Raw genomic sequence first — 21,575 nt, 5'->3', positions numbered from 1 at the left:
CGACCCTCACCCACCACAACTAACTTACGCTTTTCAAGCCCCTTTATTTGCACTTTAGTAATATCGACAGGTGACTGAACGTCGACATGGTAAGGAGATTTTGGCACCTCCTTATCAGCATATATAACTTTTACACTGTTGTTTCCACTTTCAGTCGGTGTATAAGCACATTCATAGCCGTCTTTAGTTTTTTTAGTTGGGAGTTCTTTGTAAGGTGTTCTTGGACCTTTGGCTAAGACTTTACATGGGAGATCCGGTTTTCCGGTTGGAGCCGTTATGATCGAAATAGGTCTGGTTTCTCCCATCATAATGGCTGTGTTAAATTGTAAAAAAGTCTCAATATAGCCAAATAAAAAAAAATATGTGACCATACTTCTAAAAATTTCATTCCAATCATAAAGTATTAAATGATAAAATTGTGAAAATGGGGAGAAATTTTTGCGCATATTAATTTCAGTATTCAAACTCAAATGTTGAACTTATCTACGACCTTCTGATAAAATGGTTTACTAAAAAACAAACTTTTCCTATGAATTATTCTTTTTTTCTGCAATGTTTCTAGCAATTTTCTAACTTTGTTGGATTTACTGAGAATAAAAAAATTAACTGAACAGCCAGAATGAATAGCATAAAACTTACGGTTTTCAAGCCCCTTAACTTGTAACTTTTTGATATCTAATTTAGCTTCAACATTTGTTGTAATAGGTGATTTTGGAACTTCTTTTTCTGCTACTTCTACTTTTATTTTATGAGGACCCATCTGTGTGGGATTAAATGTGCTCTCGTAACCTCCGGGCACTTTCTTTGTGGGTAAGAACATAGTGCGACCAGTGGGGGTTGTACCCGTAACTTTGCAAGGGGCATCCTCGTTGCCGGTAGCTTTGGTTAAGATCATGATGGGTCTGAATTCATCAACCTCCACAGCTGCAATAAAATTAATAAGGGGAGTTAATTGTTAAGTAAGGGAGATAATGACTCCATGAGAAATTACAGTTAAACTTCGATGGCTCGAACTCGGATCTTTCGAACACCCGGGATCGCTCGAACTCTTCGCCCGGTCCCGAATTTATTCCTTCTTTATTCTATATAGTTCTACCTCGGATCGCTCGAACTTCGAAAATTCGAACTCTCGAACACATTTGGTGGTCCCTTTGGCTTAATTACAGTGATAATTACACCTATTCTGTCGAACAGACAATTTGTCGCCGGAATGGCTTGTGTTTACAAAGTTTTTCACACCTCTGCCTGACATTCGCCAAGCTTCCCCTTTAACCGGCGCGTGCGTAATTTTCACACGCTTATGTAATTAGCGTCGGTATACGACAAACAAATTAAACAAAGTGACTTTCGTTCATTGCAATGCTTTAATGGGCTTTGATTTATACGAATAAAATTATCTAAAATAATTGAGCAATGTCTGTCTTTACTTTTTTTTTGCATAAAATCTGGAGATCTGATGTCAACTTTCATACTGCTTTAGCATGGCTGAACAACTTAGTAAAGGACCCGGAAACGGGTGGATAGCTAAGTCGGCTACTGGAAAGCAATATATTTGATAATACTTGTACTGAACTATGATTCATAAATGTTTGCTATTCATGTCTTTCTATTTGATGCTGTCTTCACCAAAATTCTTATAATTATATTAGTGTTTTATCTGTGTTTTATTTTCGTATCTATGTCATGTTTGAAAACAAATAATAAAGCATATTGCAGCGTTCGTTTTTTATTCATCATCATATAATACACACATTTAGGTACAGTATGACAATATATTACGATGGAAGGTTTGTAACACATCATACCCTCGAATTCCCGAATTCAAAATGGCCGCCATTTGGATGGCTCGAACAACGGAAAACTCGAACTAACTTCCACTGGACCCTCGAGTTCGAGCCATCGAAGTTCGACTGTAGTAAATTTCAAAGGAGAATATAATTTCACGTTCACAATCAATGAAGGGGATATCAACACCAGTCAAATGATTTAATTAAGGTGTTACTTGGTTTTTGGGTGGCAAAATCTGTAGATAGAATTCAGCCATTAACCTAAAACTTAAATAAGTTTAAAGCCGTAATTTGAAGAAAAAATGTTGCGAAATAAAATTCAAACCAAAGTTTTTAAGCATACTTAGAAATGAGATTCATCAAGGGGGCTTTATTTCACACAAATCATTACGTTTTTATTCAAAAATAAGGTGAGACAGAAAAAAAAAATACACCCAAAACAGCAAAGTGGTGCGTTAACTCACGTTTCTCTAGCCCCTTGATTTCCACCTTTGAAAGATCACATGCCTGCTCAACATTAACAGCGAAAGGTGATTTTGGAAGTTCCTTATTGTCAAAGTCAACCCTGATGGTATGAGGCCCAGTTTCCAAAGGCGCAAAAGTTGCCTCATACCCATCTTTGGTTTTCTGTGTGGGTAAGGTGGTTGGTTTTCCCACGGGGTTTGTGGCAATAACTTTACAAGGTGCATTCGGTGTTTTTGTTGCTTTAGTGATAATTGAGATCTTTCTTTTTTCATTTGGTTGAACAGCTGAAAACAAGTTGGAGAATTTATAAAGGATAAATATTTTAAAAGTATTGAGGATTTCCAATAGTAAGAAGAATACATAATTATTCAATTATTTTATCTTAAGGTTATTTAGATATCAATACATGTAATGTTTTATCTTCTTTCTCCTTAAGTGAGGTTTCATTCAATGTTTTCATTATCTATTTCTAAATCATTTGCATTCTTGAAACATTCTTATTGCCTTTCAGAAACTTACGAGTCTCTAGTCCTTTAACTTCAACACTCGAAACGTCTGTCTTAGGTTTAACCTCAACAGCGAAAGGAGAACCAGGGGCTTCCTTTCCAGCATATTCGACCTTGACTTTGTAAGGACCTTCCTCCAAAGGAGCGAAAGTTGCTTCATAACCGTCTTTGATTTTCTTTGTGGGGACATCAGAAGGCTTGCCTTTGGGATTGGTTGCGGTAACTTTACAAGGAGCATCTGGTTTTCCAGTTGTTACGGTAATTGGTCTCTTTTCTCCGACAGTTACAGCTAATATTTATAGAATCAAACACAACCTAGTTAATACTATGACTTTCTCATATCTTATATTTACATTTATATATTTCTGAAATCAACTTTTGTTATGTTTCTTTTTCAAATCTTCATAATTATTTATAATGCAATTATTGTAGGCCTACTGTAACATAATCTTCGCAGTTTCTTGCGCTAACTAGTCCGATGCTTAAAAATATGAACCATAATACAAGTAACTCTTTTAATCATACATCAATAAGTTTGAAATTATTGCTTACGAGTTTCTAAGCCCTTTACTGTGACAGGCGTTTCTTTTGGTTTACCCGACTTTGGCTGAACTTCAACAGGGTAGGGAGACTTGGGAACTTCACGATTTGCATATTCTACTTTGATCTTGTGTGGACCGACCTCCAGTGGGGCATAAAGCGTCTCAAAACCTTCCGGAATTTTCTTAGTTGGAAGGTCTTTAGTGTCGCCTTTAGGAGCTATGGCAGTGACCTTGCATGGAGCATCAGGTTTTCCAGTGTCTTTAGTGATCACCTGTATTGGCCTCTTTTCTCCTACTTCAATTGCTGTAATTCAGTTGTATTTTTTGCTTATACTTTAAGAAAAGTTTCAGCATTTTAAACATTATTTCCTTTCTAAAGAACTGAATGGAAGATATTTTTTTATACTCTATGTATAAATTCACCAAGTGAAACATTATTTTCCAATATTTATCACTAAACATAAGTTAACGGTAAGGGTTTTTATGCTCTAATGTGGATATCTGACTTCTAGACACTTTTCCTTTATACAAGCTGACACAGATAAGAAACTGCAAACTTAATATGACTGGACAAACACAATTTTGTCAATTTTTTCTATATAAAAATGCTTACTTTATATATCGGAAAATTTAAAACAAAATGTCTTTAATGTAGCTCTGAGTTGTCGATTTCTATGTCAAAATATACTTTCTTAGGACTAAAAAAAGAAACATTTGCCTGTGAATGTCTGATTAATCAAACTCACGTGTTTCAAGGCCTTTCACATCAATCTTCCTGATTTCTAGTTTTTCAACCTCGCAAGTTATCGGAGAATCGGGGATTTCTTTTCCGTTGTATTCAACTTTAAAAATGTGTGGACCAGGCTCATTGGACTGGTAGAAGGTCTCAAATCCTTTTGAAGTTTTATCCATTTTGGGCTCAAAGTTTCTTCCCTTAGGGTTTTGCACGGTAATTTTGCAGGTAGGTTCGGGCGCAAATCTGTTGGGTTTTGCAGGTGCTGTGACCAGAACTTTGATATCTCGTTTCTCACCCATTGTCATTGCTGCATGAAAATTTGATCCAAAAGTTCTAGTTTCAGCAAACAAGATATTTATACATTTGAAATTTTACAAATTTTTTTTTTTTTATTTATGGCATGTCTAAAATGTAAAAAAAAAATTACACCCTTAATTCAACAAATATTTTTTTTTTAACATTAATTTCGAAATCTGTTTTTTTTTTTACTAAATCTAACTGACCAAGCTATGTAATTCAACAGGTATATTTTGTCATTATTTAGATTTAATTCTTTGTCTATGCCTTCAGAAAATTGCTCAAACTCTAAAATGAAAATGCTTAAATTTAAATTTAATTTGTAAAACAGAAGAATTTCAAACATACGAGTATCAAGTCCTTCAACATCAATTCTCTGTTCAAACTTGGTTACGGTCACCGGGAAAGGTGATCCAGGCACTTCCTGTCCAGCTACCTCAACTTTAACAGTGTGTTTCCCAAGGTCAGTGGGCGTGAAAAATGTTTCATGGCCATCAGGGGTTGTACTAGTGAACAATTCAGTGGTAACCCCTTTAGGATTGGTAACATGAACTCTACACGGAAGGTCCTTCTTTCCAGTGGATGTAGTAATTATTGAAATAGTGCGTTTCTCCCCAACCATGATTGCTGTGAAATACAGTGTACACCACTTCAGTATTTTTCTCATTGGTTTAAATTGCAATTCATTTTCTCATTTAAACCATAAAATTTTGGAAATATGTACATCTATGCTAAATTCAAAATTAAATGATAGAAAAAACTCTTCTATCTTCTTCGTTAATGGGTCTATTTGATTATGTTTAGATCTTTACCATATTCATGATTAAAGAAGCAGTCATACACTTCGTTCAAATTTCAAAATTCTTGCATAAAATGGTATAAAACTTTTTTCGCTCATATTTCAAAAACCTAAACTTACGTTTTTCAAGGCCCTTAACTTTGACACCAGATATATCTATTGCCTCAACGTTTACACTGAATGGAGAGTTTGGAACTTCTTTTCCTGCATATGTGACCTTGACCTTGTGGTCACCTTTCTCCTTAGGGGTGAAATTACAGATATATCCCTCAGGAATTTTCTCAGTTGGTACATCTTCAGTTTTTCCTTTAGGGGATGTAGAAATGACAGCGCAAGGTGCGTCAGCTCTACCAGTTTCGTGTGTCAGTATAGTGACCTTCCTCGTTTCCCCAAGAGGTATGGCTAACAAGTGGAGAAAAAAAACACTTTAAGGCCTTAGAATTTACTTGTGTACGTACTTTTATCAATGCAATGTAGCGAGATTGTCAGAGAACACTGGCTTCTGTTACATGTTTTTGAAAATGCTGTTCTGTTTTTAAATCAATGTTGTAAATGCAGATATATGCAATATGCATCAATAATATCAAAAAACTATTTATATCTCTAAACATCTTTGATAATAGAATCTCTTCTGATAAATTCTCTAAAACTTGGTTTAATTCAACAAAATTGTTTTATTTGGTTTCATCTCTCTCAGCATGACCAGTATCTAGCATTCAGATGTGACAAGGCATCAAAACTGAAGCATTTACGAACATGAAATATCCTGATGTAAAAGTACATATTCAATCAATTTACTTAGTAAATACGTTATGTCAGCGAAACCACACTTACGAGTATCAAGGCCTTTGACAGTGACTTTAGATATATCTATTTTTTCAACTTCAACGTTAAATGGTGATTCAGGAATCTCTTTGCCATCATATTCAACTTTGATGACATGTGTGCCTTTGTCCCAAGATGAAAAGGTGGTTTCATAACCATCTGGAACTTGTTTCGTTTTCAGTTCTACAGTGCGGCCTTTGGGGTTGGTCATAGAGAGTTTGCAAGGAGCATCTTTCTTTGGTGCTTTAGTGGTATCAACAAGGACTGGTCGTTTTTCACCGGGTGAAACAGCTGCAATGCGTAAAATTTTTATGTGCTTTTTTCATTATTGTTCCGTGTTCTTGTATTTATGAAAAACCTCAAACATCCTAAGATTTTACTCAATATCGTTTTAATATGTAAATGGACTTTATAAACACTAGTTCATTCTATAGCTTAATAAACATATGCATCTTTTTCTATCTTTTTCATTATAATGTTGTCTTTTTTAAATTAAAAATGTAAAAAACTTACACTATATTAGCATTATATTTTCAACACTTTTATGTAATTTACTTTGTCCCGATTGCTTGCAAAATAGAACTAAACAATTTGCTTACGGGTATCAAGGCCTTTAACAGTGACTCCACCTTCACCTGGTGCCGCTTTTGTGGGCGCAGCTTTCTTGGGTTCAATTTTCTCAGCTGTATAAAAACAGCAAAAATTCAAATATAATCCTATTTTAAAAAAATATCAATTAATGTATTTACTTCATTTCTAAAAACAATGCTCTTAGTTCATGTTTAAGACATGATGTAAAGTTTTTGGTTTTTAATACATTATGTGCTTATTGTGTTATACGACTGTACTGTATTTACATAAAGATCAATGTCTTGTGATTTAAAACTGTGCATTATATACTGATTTATAATGTTATTCTCTCTTGTGCTTAAGAAATAACCATGACATGCTGAAACCACTTACGAGCAGCTTCAGTTGGTTTTCCAACTTTTTTGGGCGTAATATCGGAAACCTCAACATGTACAGTAAATGGCGACTTTGGCACTTCCTTCGTTGCATATTCTACTTTCACTTTGTGCTCCCCTGGTTCTTTGGGTGTGAAATTGCTTATATATCCCTCTGGGGACTTCTCCGTAGGGATTTCTTCAGTTTGACCTTTGGGCGTGGTGACAATGACCTTGCATGGGAGGTCAGATTTACCAGCATCTTTTGTAATAATACTGATCTGACGTGTTTCTCCAAGAGGAATTGCTGTATGAGACATGAAAAAAAGTTTTACCCAATATTCTATACTTCTGGTTTGCAAACTTGAATACACGGCTTCTTTAATAAACATTTAACTATGAAAATATGTAACATGTGTTTTTGTTGTTTTCTATTCCTGAAAGTATTACTTCTATATATCGTAAACAAAGGTTAGTATATTTTTTGCATTAATTTTACATGTCTTTGAAATTAAAGTCCATTTTACATTATCAGGCTATTTTAAGCTGATCAATTAACCTTTTAATCCCTTAAAAAGTACTATTAGGATTTTGTATTCAATCTAACTACAATTTTTAAAGCCTCACGTTTGTCAAGTCCTTTTACGACAACGGCTGATACATTTATCTTGAAAACTTCAACATCAAATGGTGAATCAGGGACTTCTTTGCCGTCATATTCGACTTTAACCTTATGTATTCCTGTATCCCATGGTGAAAACACTGCCTCGTAACCTTCAGCAACGGGCTTTGTTTTCAAGTTGGAACTGCGGCCCTTGGGATTGATTGTACTAATGGTGCACGGGGCATCTTTCTTCGGTGCATTGGTTGTTACTACGGTAACAACTCTCTTTTCACCGGTCTGAATAGCTGTAAACATACACTATAGCCTGAACTTTCTTTTTCCTTTTAAAGTTTTTTATATTATTTTCAATTTCAGGTGCAAAGATATTGCTGGACTAGAAAGTAAATGATTATTATTCCTATTAGACAAGGTTTTTCTCATTTAAAATCAGGCCTAATGTGTTGTCTCATCTAATTATGTGTGTCAATATCACTAACCTAAAGTATTTATAAATGTGTCTATAAAATACTGCCAATTTTAAAGTAATTAAGGGAACCTGTATAATAGACGAATTGTCTTATAGATGAGTAAATGCAGTAAGTTACGCTTACATTCACCCTATTTAGTTATACTGATCTGATTGATGTGACGGTCTACCTTACTTAAGATTTAGATATTTTGAAAAATGTTACTTAACATCTACTATGTTGATTTAGTATGTGAAAATTCATGATACTCTATCCTTTCTTAATGATCTTACGTGTATCAAGTCCTTTTACAGTTATTTCTCCTTTTGGTTTTTCTTTGCCGGGAGCTTTAGATCCCTTAGGTACGACTTCTACGGGGAACGGGGAATTTGGAACAGGTTTCTTATCGAAATCAACAGCGACTTTGTGAGGACCCTGGTCAGTAGGTGTCCATGTGGTGGTGTAACCCTCGGGACTTTTCTTTACAGGTAATTCTACAGTTTTTCCTCTAGGGTTTGTGCAGGTAACTTTGCATGGGGCATCTTTCTTTGGCATGGAGGTGGTGATTATACTGATAGGTCTAGCTTCCCCTACCTCAACCGCTGTGAAATATTTTAAACCTTATTACGTTTTGAATTTATTTTGTTAGTTTATGTAATTTATACATGAAATTTCATGATTTGTGATTTTGGTTTATTTAAGCCTTATTTTGTCTAAAATATTACATTTTTTTTTTCAGAAAATATACTGAAAAGAGACCTAGATATTATAAACAAACAAAAAGATAGAAGAAAGTGTTTGAAATATAACAAGTAATGTTATTTTTTAACCTTTCAGCATTTGGTATACAAATATTTTTGGGGGAGACAAATGTTCTATTCTACTTCTAGCATCATTACAATACCAAGGTCACATTGTATCACACATAACTTACGTGTTTCAAGACCTTTAACTTCAACTTGCGGGATTTTCTTTCCAGCCGCAGTTACTTCCACACTAAATGGCGAGTCCGGCACAGGTTTATTATTATATGTTATGGTAACTTTATGAGGCCCTGACTCGAGAGGTTTGAAGTCGCATGTGTATCCGTCAGGAGATTTCTTCGTCGTCAATTCAACGGTTTTATTCTTCGGTGTCATAACAGTGACCTTGCAAGGAAGGTCTTTCTTCTTTTCCGATGTAGTTATTATGGTTATTTTGCGCGTTTCGCCCAATGGTATTGCTATAGAACGAATTTCATTAGCAAAACAATAAACCACAATGCATATATACTGACCAATACTATGCAGTTGCAAATGTAATGCATATAAATACACGCATCCATATGCGTTGTTGCCATACTGGCATAACACATGTAACTTGCATATTAACATGTATACACTCAATATGTCTACAAACATAAACATACACATATCCTCAACACAATAACACAAAAAACACAAACACTTCCCCATCATGATGTGCCAAAGAGAAGAGATATTACAGATTAATAGTATATAAATTAAAACTAACTTTTTTTTCTGTTTGCTGAAAACAAATACATGAAATGAAATATTAGAGGTAACGGCTGCAGGACTGGAGTTGTTAACAGAATGGCAAAATATTGTTAGATGAATAAAGCTTCATGTCGACAGCTTTCACTGGAAAGGCCCCAGGCAAAATGGCAGCAATTTAGGAAATGTTCATTGCAGGCATGTGATTCAGCCAGGGAGTCTGGGTTTTGACTTACGAGTCTCAAGTCCTCTCACGCGGACCCTTGTGACGTCAATTGCAATCTCAACCATGACAGTATATGGTGATTTCGGCAAGGGCATATCACCATAGGTCACAGTGACCTTGTGTTCACCCTCTTCAGTGGGCGTGAACATTGCTGAATAACCTTCCTTGACAATTATAAGGGTCATTTCTAAGGTCTTTCCCGACGGCATTGTTATTATTATGGTACAGGGGGCATCTCTCTTTAAAGCTTTACTGGTATCGACCACAATCGTACGATTCTCTGTCAGCTTAATTGCTGTTATGAAAGTGGAGAAAAACATAAACAAATCACAAAATACAACACGGAACTGTGTACAAAGAACCAAAATCACAATTTAACTACTATGTCCAAAATGGTTTCTAAATGTCTTTTTCCTATTCCAATATCTTATCATCCAAGACTAAATGTAATACTTTCTAACTGATTACAAAATATATCTACAATCTAAGAAGTCGCCATTTAAAAATTATTCACACAGCCTATGTACAAATTTAATTATCACCCAGCTGCGGAATATTTAATATTACATTTTCAATTAATACAGCATCTGAGTGTTTTAAATTCTTTGCTGCCATGGACAAAAATATCTCATTTAATAAAGCTAAGAGTTCTAAAAACTATGTAATTATCCAAGGAGATACAAGTTTATTTATATAATTATTACAAAGGTGTGGACATATCGAATAACTGACTAAAATTAAAAAGGTACACCAAATCATTCTAGTCGACATAAAATCCTGCTGTTTGCATAATAAAATATTTTCATACATGTACAACACAATCATATCAAATTACACAAACATTTATGTAAATTACATGTATTTTATAGCAGAATGTAAAACTGTAGCTGTCGATATCAACCCTGAAATATGAACAAATTCATTAAGTTATTCATCAATGTTGAAGTGAGATCATACAAACAAGCTTCTTCATCTCCAAACTGCCAATTCCCGCCTGATGTATTAATGTCATCCTACAAATACATCTTCTTAGCATCAAAGATATGTAATTCATTGGAATAATATAGCTATACCAACTTAAACGTGTTTATACAAGCATAATTCTGTTTCAATAATTTGAAGTAAAAGCCCGAAGTTTCTATTCTTACAATTATTTTGCTCTTTTTGTTGCATGGCCAATAAACACCTTTAATTACGACTTTGGCTTTTATGTCACTATGGAAACAGAATTCTGCTTTTAGACTAAAGCAATAATTCCACTTACGAGTTTCAAGTCCCTTTACGGTGACCTTGCTGAGGTCAATGCTGGATTCCACCTTGACCTTGATAGGTGACTGTGGTACTTCCTTGGTGGCAAAGTAGACCTGTACGGTGTATGTGCCTGGAGTCTTGGGCTCGTACTCAACGGTGAATGTACCATCTTTATTGTCAATAGTGTTGCAAGGTACGTCTTTGCCTTTGTCGTCAGTCAAAGCAATAGCAACATCTCCTACAAAAAGTAAGATTTTGATAAATATCAAAATAATATCCTAGTAAACAGTCAAACCGTATTAAGCAGTCAGTCATGTGAAGGTGGCTTTCTTCTCTATAACTGATATGAAAAATTATGTTTAATGACTTAAAATTTTGCTAAAAGTGTACAGGGGACAAAAAAATCCACACATCCAATCGTACTGACATGCAGAAATGTTCAAAGGAGGAGTTTAATTTTCTCTTAGATGGTCATGCAGGATGAGTGCATTTTTTCCAGTAGAAATTAGTAATGTAACGAATGTACCAATTAATTCGACCATCCTGGCTAAAATTATCGTGCATCACATCAGTTTCATCGCAGTTTATTTGCAGTATTGGATACACTGTACATGTAAAGTGTCATCTACAAAAAAAAGATTGGACATCCAAAAATTTCAGGACTAGTGAACATTGTTGCAGAACAAGTAACAATTGTCACTAGTACTACAGGACGAGTTGTGTCTGAAAAAAAGTGTCCCCTGGTACACAATACGTTCATTGATAAGGTGGTATGATATGTTTACCTGGTCCTGCAGCCCTGCAGTCCACTGTGAAATGAGTCTTCACATATGTTTTCACTCCCTTCTCTACACCTGGACCATAGACCTTCACCTTTCCTGGATTACACTCTACTGTCACATTTACCTACAAAATGCAACATAAAACATACATAAACAACAATACCCGAGTACCTTCTATCCATTTCTCTTTAATGATTTTTCAAAATTTTACAAGCAGTTTCCTCCCCTGGCATGTAAATCATTTTTGAAACACTATAAAGTATTCCCCAGTATTACAAATTTTGGGTCACAAGGGAAATAAGCAGATCTAATGACACAGTAAAACCTCTCTATCAAAAAGACACATTGAAATACAAAGTATGAAAAACTTTGAACCAACAAATGTGAGAAAAACCATTTTTTCCATCAATATGGGAATGCCACTAACTACAGCTGAATAGGGAAAAAGTCACTTATTGGGAAAAATTTAAATTTTACATAATTTAAAAAAAAAAGATATTTTTTGGATATTAATGGAATTGCATTTTAATCATTGTTCAAAAGCAGCTGCTGTTTACTTAATTTAAATATACAGGCAAGCTTACAAAGTGGCAAAACAATTGTAAAACAGCAAAACACATACTTTTTTGCTTTGTGAATGTCTACTTTTATCTTGAAAAAAAAAAAAATCAAAAGAAATTTAGTACTATTTGATGTCCACTTACCCTGAAAGGACTCTTGGGAATACCCACAGTTCCCCAAGTGATGATGATGGTATGACGTACTGCAGATTTAGCTGTGTACTTGCACGCGAAGGTGCCATCCCTGTTGTCTTTAACTGTGACCTCAACTGGTTTATAGTTAGCATCAATACATGTGATATGAAGTGGAGCTTTTCCGGCTTTTCTTGCATCAACTGTAAATTCTGCCGGTTTACCAACAGTAACGCCATCTTTCTCAAGACCTGGACCTTTAGCAATGACTTTTGAGGCATCGAAGGCAGTGGTTGCGGGTTGGATCTGTGCCATGTATGGCGCTTGTGGTATATCTTCATCATTACACATAATATGAATTGCGTACTCTCCTGGTGAAGTGGGCCAGTAGGTAACATCAGCCGAGCCATCACCGTTATCCTTACAGTCGATCTTTGCTTGTGATGGTCCCTCGATAGAAAATCCTGAAGTTATACAAGATAAAATGTCATCAATATGTAATGACTCACGTACATGTAGTTAATTTAAAACATCAAACTTTTGTCTGGCTTCAAAAATTCTCCTGGTTTCTTTAACTTGTTCCAAAGATTGCAATCTGTTTTAAAAGACAATGAAATATTCCCAAACAGTTAAAATTGATCAAATGACAGTCAGGAAACAGCAAAATAAACTTTTAAATAACAAATGAAACGGTAAAAAAACTTAAAAATTTAAATGTTTAATCCGCTGACTGGAAAAACTGTTATAAAATGACTAACATTTTATGGAAGTACAGGTATGTCAAAGTTCTCCATTTTTATCAAGTGATATCAACAGTATGTTGCAAAATTTCCAAAGTAACAAATTTCTCTTACCAAGTGCCCCAACTTCTCCGTTGGTTTCTACAGTAAAGCAGGCCGGCTGGTTAACCACACCCCCTTCCAAACCAGGTCCGAATGCCACAATTTTTGAGAACTTTTCTGGTCCAACATCAACACGGAATGGACTCTTGGTGATGTGCTGACCGCCGAATGTAATGTTGATGACGTATTGACCTACTTTGGGCGGAATGTACAGGCACTCGTAGACACCTTCTTCTGTCTTTGATGGAGTCACCTTGCAGTTTAAGTTAACACCACCTGTAACAAAATATATCAAGCATGTACAAAAAATGAAACTTAATTTATTACGTAAACTATTTATGGTTTGTTATACTCATTGCTATAATGTCAGTTTGGACACCATTCAAGACCATTTGGCATTTATTACCCAACTTTCTTTAGCTTGCATCCCGTAGCACCAACATAACGCCCCCTTGGAGCAAAAAGGTACCAAGTGATGATAATTAAAGGTCATGGTACCTTTTTGCTCCAAGGGGGCGATATTAAGTACTCCCCAATGTCATAAGAACAGCTAAATTATTATTTTTGGTTTTCCAGTTACAAAAAACGTCAGTGTCATGATTTATATGAAGACCAACTGAACGTACCCATAAGAATCAATTTAAATGTTCAGTAATAATAACTTAGGTATCCATATAATATTTATCAAAGACCTACCTGGGCCAATGATCTGAACTTTCACCTCTCCCTTCCCGCCATCCTTTGTATGAACTTTGAACTCGGCATTCTGTTTAACCCTGACACCACGAGGCTGAATACCCCTTCCAGTGGCGTAAACAGCCTTTGGGTTGATTGCGGATGAGACATTGACCCCGAATGGGCTTTTGGGGATAGCTTTGCTGCTGTATGTGATGGAGACTGAGTGAAGGCCCATTTCCACTGCTGTATACTCAACAAGAACAACACCGTCTTTGTCCACTGGGTGAATTGTGGGCTTGACTTTATCACGATGACCTTGTGGGTCTGTGATTGTAACCTCGACAGTACCTTTACCAGCATCTGAAAACGGGTAAAGATTTATTCATTAGCATAAAATTATGCACAAATTTAAATATACATGTATTATGCAAATGATGTTACAATGTGATACATGATAAATTAATGAAGATTCACAATCAAGAGTTACCTATACATATTTCTAAGCATGCTTGCTTTATGCAGATTTTATAAAAAGTTTGAAAAAGCACTAACAATCAATTTTTCTAAATGTACGAGTGCAATGCAGTAAGAATATTTACATCTGGGACATATATAAATTCTACAACATGTAAAGCACTGCTGCAAGGCTACTCAATCAACTAGATTTTCAAGGGTACAATTGCATAAACTGTATTCTTTGATTCACCAACTTCCAGGGATATGTCTTTTCAGGCCAAACACGTGTGTCATGCACATTTTCAAGTGAAAGGGATGCATTCAAATATATGTATAAGATGGCTACAGGCAACTAGATGCATTTTACAAAACAAAAATTTCCTGGAAGAGAAAGGAGTCTTTCAATCTGTTTTGAATGGTATTGCTTTACTTATAAGGTCTGTAGAATTATGCAAACTAAAGACACTTCTAAACTATATGAGAATGTGCCACATGGATGAACACAGGCAAATTTTCACTGCTTTGTTTAGCTGGCTGTTATGGAAACATTGTCAAATACATATTTGTTTGAAGCAAAAATGGAAGAAATGTTGCCTATAAAAAAAACATGTTTTTTCTCTGAGTAAATATTGTATAAAGATGCACAGATGATATTAGTGGTTACATGAAATGATTTGAATGCGTTAATTAACAATTCTTCCCTGATCTGAAGACTATGTGTAAACAAGTAAAACACATACAGTGTAGATAAAGAACTAAGCGATCAATTTAGAGAGAAAAAAAGTGACATTTTCACTTTGTACAACACTTACCACTCCACAACATCAAATTTGTTTTTTCTTGGTATCTTTTATAGCCGAATAATAACACTAATATACAAAACACAGGAAGAGAGCTGACTTTGACTCTCATTGAGTCAATGCTGGAACAATACAGGAGAATAACTAAAATAATCCTGGGTAACAGAAACTAAAAAGGGGACTTCTGGATAAATAATAGTAAGGGCCATTACAGCCCAATGACGCTCACCAAAGTGCTTCTTTAATTTGTAAGACTCGTAAAAAAAGTTTTTGGTAAAAAAACGAAACATACAAAATATTTAAGCATCTTCAGAAACAAACTATTCAAAGAAAAAAATCGAATGTACACCGAAATTAAAGCTATGTGATTCAATTTTAACTAAACTACAATGAAATCAAGAAAGGATTCAAAAAATATTTTGGCTTATCAAAATGCATTAATATCCGCAATTATTATTAGTTTATAAAAAGTGTGTTCATTACTTGCATTTTTTTTTGTCCTCTTGCAAAGGAAACTATATCAGATTTCATATATTACATATGTAAAGATTTCAAAATCTTTAAAAGTATTGTAATAAAAGCAGTATAGCAGACTGCTGGTAAAAATAGATGGACTAACTACAAACAGACAAAAAGGATCACGTAACAGCTCTCATGAGCTTGTGGCTCAGGTGAGCTAAACAAGAGGACCATGATGGTCCTGAATCGCTCACCTCTTCCCACATGCCCCAGTTTTGAGTATGACGTCGTTTTTTCTATTATTTGACATAGTGACCTACTTTTTGAGCTCATATGACCCAGTTTTGAACTTGACCTAGATATTATCAAGATAAAAATTCTGACCAATTTTCAAGAAGATCCATTGAAAAATATGGTCTCTAGAGAGGTCACAAGGTTTTTCTATTATTTGACCTATTGACCTAGTTTTCGAAGGTAGGTGACCCTGTTTTGAATTTTACCTAGATATCATCAATGTGAACATTCTCACTAATTTTCTTGAAGATCTCATGAAAAATATGGCCTCTATAGAGGTCACAAGGTTTTTCTATTTTTATACCTACTGGCCTAGTTTTTTAAGGCACGTGACCCAGTTTCAAACTTGACCTAGATATTATCAAGTTGAACATTCTCACCAATTTTTATGGAGATCCATTCACAAGTATGGCCTCTAGAGAGGTCACAAGGTTTTTCTATTTTTAGACCTACTGACCTAGTTTTTGACCGCACATGACCCTGTTTCGAACTTGACCTAGATAACATCAAGATAAACATTAAGACCAATTTTCATACAGATCCCATGAAAAGTATGGCCTCTAGAGAGGTCACAAGGTTTTTTTATTATTTGATCTACTGACCTAGTTTTTTAAGGCACGTGACCCAGTTTCAAATCTGACCTAGATATCATCAAGGTGAACATTCTGACCAATTTTTATGGAGATCCATTCACAAGTATAGCCTCTAGAGAGGTCACAAGGTTTTTCTATTTTTAGACCTACTGACCTAGTTTTTGACCGCACATGACCCTGTTTCGAACTTGACCTAGCTATCATCAAGATGAACATTCAGACCAACTTTCATACAGATCCCATGAAAAATATGGCCTCTAGAGAGGTCACAAGGTTTTTCTATTATTTGACCTACTGACCTAGTTTTTGATGGCACGTGACCCACTTTCGAACTTGACCTAGATATCATCAAGGTGAACATTCTGACCAATTTCATGAAGATCTCATGAAATATATGGCCTCTAGAGAGGTCACAAGGTTTTTCTATTTTTAGACCTACTGACCTAGTTTTTGACCGCACGTGACCCAGTTTCAAACTTGGTTTAGATATCATCAAGATGAACATTCAGACCAACTTTCATACAGATCCCATGAAAAATGTGGCCTCTAGAGAGGTCACAAGGTTTTTCTATTATTTGACCTACTGACCTAGTTTTTGATGGCACGTGACCGAGTTTCGAACTTGACCTAGATATCATCAAGATGAACGTTCTGACCAATTTTCATGAAGATCTTGTGAAATATATGGCCTCTAGAGAGGTCACAAGGTTTTTCTATTTTTAGACCTACTGACCTAGTTTTTGATGGCACGTGACCCAGTTTCGAACTTGACCTAGATATCATCAAGGTGAACATTCTGACCAATTTTCATGAAGATCTTGTGAAATATATGGCCTCTAGAGAGGTCACAAGGTTTTTCTATTTTTAGACCTACTGACCTAGTTTTTGAAGGCACGTGACCCAGTTTCGAACTTGACCTAGATATCATCAAGATGAACATTCTGACAAACTTTCATAAAGATCCCATGAAAAATGTTACCTCTAGAGTGGTCACAAGCAAAAGTTTACGGACGCACGCACGGACGGACGCACGGACGGACGACGGACGACGGACACCGCGCGATCACAAAAGCTCACCTTGTCACTTTGTGACAGGTGAGCTAAAAAATGGCACTGGGCCAGTAAGAAGTGTTTTATGACAACATCGTAGGAAACACTGGGATCAACTGTTTATATGCTAAGCTACACAATATCTTACCGTGTGGCGATGGCATTATACCACTTGCCAACCGACCTTTCACTGGTGGACCTAGTTTCCATGGCAACAGAGATGAATATCATGAGGTTATTTGTTAGTAATGTCCTTATATTAATAATTTCAACTTCTAAAACTTTATGTATGTTATCATGAATGACAATGAATATAAGGATTTTAGACTAATGAAAAATGCAAAATGCAAGGACGTTTTGGCTGTAAAGCATTTCATGAAGTAAAGTTATAAGTTCTTCCTAAGCACATGAATGCAAGACTTATCATCTGTCTAACTATATAATGCATGCATTCTAATTTAATCATCTAATTCAATTGCTTTCAAATTCATACGGCTATGGGAAATAGTTCTAGTCTATAAAAGCAATTACTGTGCACTAGTCTATATCATTCTGTGCAGTTTATTTGTATAAATTTATGACACCTATTCCGAAATGTTTCATTTGTTCATTGACCAAAAGCGTTCTAAAGACGGCGACTGTATTTTCACTCTGTTTTCACTAAATAAAAATATCTTAATCCAACAAATGTCAATATTTTCTTTTGTCAGATCCAGAGAGTCAAATCATAATTTCCCTATCCCTCTATAACAAGAGTCCCATTTCTTTCATTAAGGTGGAAGCATAATAAAAGGCACTTACAAGAAGAACTCTGTAGAAATGATTGCACATTATATCTATGATACTTGATTCTCCACTTTGGATTAGTCACTATAATTATGCTTTAACAGTCTCCTTAACAACAGAACAGAATAAGTTATTTTTATAGCTGGTATACATGGTAAAAAATCTTATAAAGGTGGAAAATTTCCTCGAAATTGTTGGCGTTTTTTTCCACTCATTTTTGTCATTTTATGTTAATTCTAATTTGTTTTTCTTATTTTTTTGGCAGCTCCTGAGAAAATAATAGTTACACTATCAATATCATCAATGCCTCACCTTTCGTAAACACTTGGAAGTGTGTTTTCTTGCTAACTACAACTCCTGACTTTTCAAGACCAGGACCTGAAGCTGTGACCTTGCTGGCGTCACCAGCGGCGCCCTCTACCAGGACCTTCCAGGGTGATTTATGAATCTCTTTCTCAGCCCATTTAATGATGACACGGTATTCTCCTTCCATTGCTGGTACATACTGACAGGAGTATGTCTGGTTTCTGTCATTATTGAAATTGCTCTGGCACTGAAAATTGACAAATATGGATATGAAATAAAGGTGTTAGTAAGACTCTTACTGTCTAGCTGATGACCATTCCACTGACCAGACATGAAAGCTGTGCCTCATTAAGACCTGTCAGCACTAGGCCATGTATTGCCCATGTTCTATTCAGCCTGATTACCACTTAAAAGACCCTTGTGTTCTCTGCTTCAACATAGCTACACTGCTTTCTTACATGGAATACTTAATTTCGGCAGAGACCAAAAGATTCAACGTGCAATTCTCATTATTTGGCAAGAAAGTACCTTTCATACGAACCAACAACTGGTAACAGTAAATCAAAACAGTGAACCATTTTACTTTCAGCATTTTTTTTTCTTTACTGGCATAAGCTGCACAAATAGTAGCATCATATATTGAAAACCATTACCTAGAATTTCAGACTGAAAGAAGTGGACTATAAAAATTATCAAGGCCAGTGAGACGAGAAACAAATGTGTAGATGACTTACTGGTTGTTGTTTTCCTTTTGGATCAAGAACCAAGATTTCCAGTTCTCCTTTTCCTGCACTGAATGTTTCCACTGTAAATTTTGCTGGGGATCCAACATGGTTGCCCTTTGCCTCAAGACCTGGTCCATAAGCACGAACTTTGTTGGCGTTGATACGGGGCCTGAGTGGTGCGCCAGGCTTCAACTTGGCCTTGGGGAACTGTGACAGATATGTCATCATACTGAGCTCATCTATTTTTGGGTTGGTAATTTCATCTGGCTTAATCAGCTGTAAAAAACAAAAGCATCAATGAATGTCAGGTCCCTTAAAATTTCATATGGTTAAATAAGCTGTAAAAGACAAAAACATCCATGATCCATGAATGTCATGTCCCTTACAGGTAATCCCATTTCAAGATATTGCGCATGAGTTTAAACAAAAGCTGACAAAACATTTTATCTAAATAACAGAAATCTGTTAATTAAAACATGTATTCTATTCTAACAGTAAGTATGTAATAACAATCAAATCTTCCATCTGCAACTTGTCTTGTCAAAGTCAAAAATGTACTAATCAGCAGTTACAAAATGAGAAAAGCACCTCTTCATGATTTGTTTCAAGTTTTTGCACTGTCAAAGCACCAGCTACTGCAATACCATTTTGGAACAGAGCCCTGAATACCAAGTAAGTGTTATTGATGTTTGGCAGAAGCTAGATGCATCAAAATCGTGCCGTAAATAAAATAATAAATGTTCTTAATTTCTGACAAGTTTCGTCTCCTTGTGCAATAAGTAACTTATTGAATGAATATGTGTCCGTGATTTTTATATCTTATTTACTTCAAAAACTACCCAGTCTTACCCCACTAGCACCTTCCTCGAAATCATCTGTATCACTCATAATTATTCCATTAATAACACCTGAATCTCAGATATCCAAATCTTTCTGTCAACAAAACATGAATCAATCTGCTATAAATTTGACCGTGAAATATTGCAAACCATTTAAAACATGTAAAATCCATTCATTAAATAAACAGATAAACAAGAAATATATTTTAGATATTTGATACTCTTATTTATACAAATCTATCAATCTTCTTTTTTCCATATTAGGTTACAGCACGAATCAGTCGATACCGTTTAACTCTATGTCACCTAAATGACCAACTCATGATTTATAAATGAACTTTAAGCATGGAAATTATCATGTCAAAATAGATTAAAACTGTAAATTTCAATGAAAAAGTAAACATTTGTACACTAAACCTTTGATATGATTTTTCTGTCCAGCCATTTTAATTGCCTAAGAAAAGAGAGCATATACATTTATGGGTTATGAAAAGATACATATTCATCAATATTGTGACATTAAAGGGCCACAACTCTTGTGCAATAGTTTAACTACAGAAAATTAATGTACTGGACTGAAAAATACATACTACCCGAAAATATGATAAAATCGAAGGGTCACAACTCTTGTACAATTGTTTATCTACAGACCACTAGTGTTTACAATGAATTGAGAAATACAAAATATTATGAAATCAAGCGGCCATGACTCTTTCACAATTGTTTATTTACAGAATATTAATGTATACAGTCATATAGGCCAAGAATATCACTAACTTAAAGGGTGACAACTCTTTTACATTGTTGATCTACATAATACAAATGTACCGAAAATAGACTGGTGATTAAATGAAAATCATGATTTATTTTATGTCATATAAATTGAGTTATCCTGCTTTGTAATGAGCTGTCATAATTCAATTGATATTGCTCCTGTTTTTTTGCAGCATTTATCTCCCTTGAAAATACTGATGTCAAAATTCTAGATATCTAACAGAGATGTTTTTTTAACAAAATCAGAAAAAAAAAATAGTAAGGGTATTATTAAGACACTTATCTGTAATGATTATACATGTAGCAGCGATTTACAAGAAGATATTTTATCAGAAAACAAACTTTTATAGCACTGTGATCTGAAGCAGATTTTATGTCAAGAAGCAGATTTTATCCCAAGAATCTAAAAATGGTGGCCAGGGGAGATAATCTGTGGAATGACAATGATTATATTCTGTGAGGTTTGTTCTACCGACATGATAACAGCATGGCTTCATATAATGACAATAACACCTATGTTAAATGAAGTACTTCCATGTTTGCATACTTTGTACTGA

General features: G+C 35.1%; 1 protein-coding gene across 11 annotated transcripts in view; it reads right to left on the bottom strand.

Annotated features, from left to right (window-relative positions):
* Window positions 1-21,575, bottom strand: part of LOC123528812 (filamin-A-like) — a 128,932-nt gene that overhangs the window by 69,324 nt on the left and 38,033 nt on the right. For 10 of the 11 annotated variants that reach the window (XM_053521783.1, XM_053521782.1, XM_053521789.1 and 7 more), the window contains exons 5-26: window positions 19,415-19,681; window positions 18,687-18,927; window positions 17,737-17,787; window positions 13,955-14,296; window positions 13,271-13,534; window positions 12,429-12,880; window positions 11,728-11,848; window positions 10,956-11,180; window positions 8,907-9,194; window positions 8,266-8,574; window positions 7,529-7,810; window positions 6,921-7,208; window positions 6,557-6,640; window positions 5,967-6,248; window positions 5,253-5,534; window positions 4,682-4,960; window positions 4,047-4,343; window positions 3,311-3,604; window positions 2,772-3,047; window positions 2,252-2,536; window positions 640-924; window positions 29-313 (exon numbers count right to left, since the gene is read on the bottom strand). In XM_053521783.1, coding sequence (XP_053377758.1) covers window positions 29-313; window positions 640-924; window positions 2,252-2,536; window positions 2,772-3,047; window positions 3,311-3,604; window positions 4,047-4,343; window positions 4,682-4,960; window positions 5,253-5,534; window positions 5,967-6,248; window positions 6,557-6,640; window positions 6,921-7,208; window positions 7,529-7,810; window positions 8,266-8,574; window positions 8,907-9,194; window positions 10,956-11,180; window positions 11,728-11,848; window positions 12,429-12,880; window positions 13,271-13,534; window positions 13,955-14,296; window positions 17,737-17,787; window positions 18,687-18,927; window positions 19,415-19,681 — 5,779 coding nt within the window. The remainder of the gene's footprint in view (window positions 1-28; window positions 314-639; window positions 925-2,251; window positions 2,537-2,771; window positions 3,048-3,310; window positions 3,605-4,046; window positions 4,344-4,681; window positions 4,961-5,252; window positions 5,535-5,966; window positions 6,249-6,556; window positions 6,641-6,920; window positions 7,209-7,528; window positions 7,811-8,265; window positions 8,575-8,906; window positions 9,195-10,955; window positions 11,181-11,727; window positions 11,849-12,428; window positions 12,881-13,270; window positions 13,535-13,954; window positions 14,297-17,736; window positions 17,788-18,686; window positions 18,928-19,414; window positions 19,682-21,575) is intronic. The other variant, XM_053521787.1, reaches the window with a different exon arrangement.

The sequence above is a fragment of the Mercenaria mercenaria genome, chromosome 13 (genome assembly GCF_021730395.1).
Source record: "Mercenaria mercenaria strain notata chromosome 13, MADL_Memer_1, whole genome shotgun sequence".
Taxonomy (NCBI): Eukaryota; Metazoa; Mollusca; class Bivalvia; order Venerida; family Veneridae; genus Mercenaria; species Mercenaria mercenaria.
This window is presented reverse-complemented; position numbering and strand designations above follow the sequence as displayed.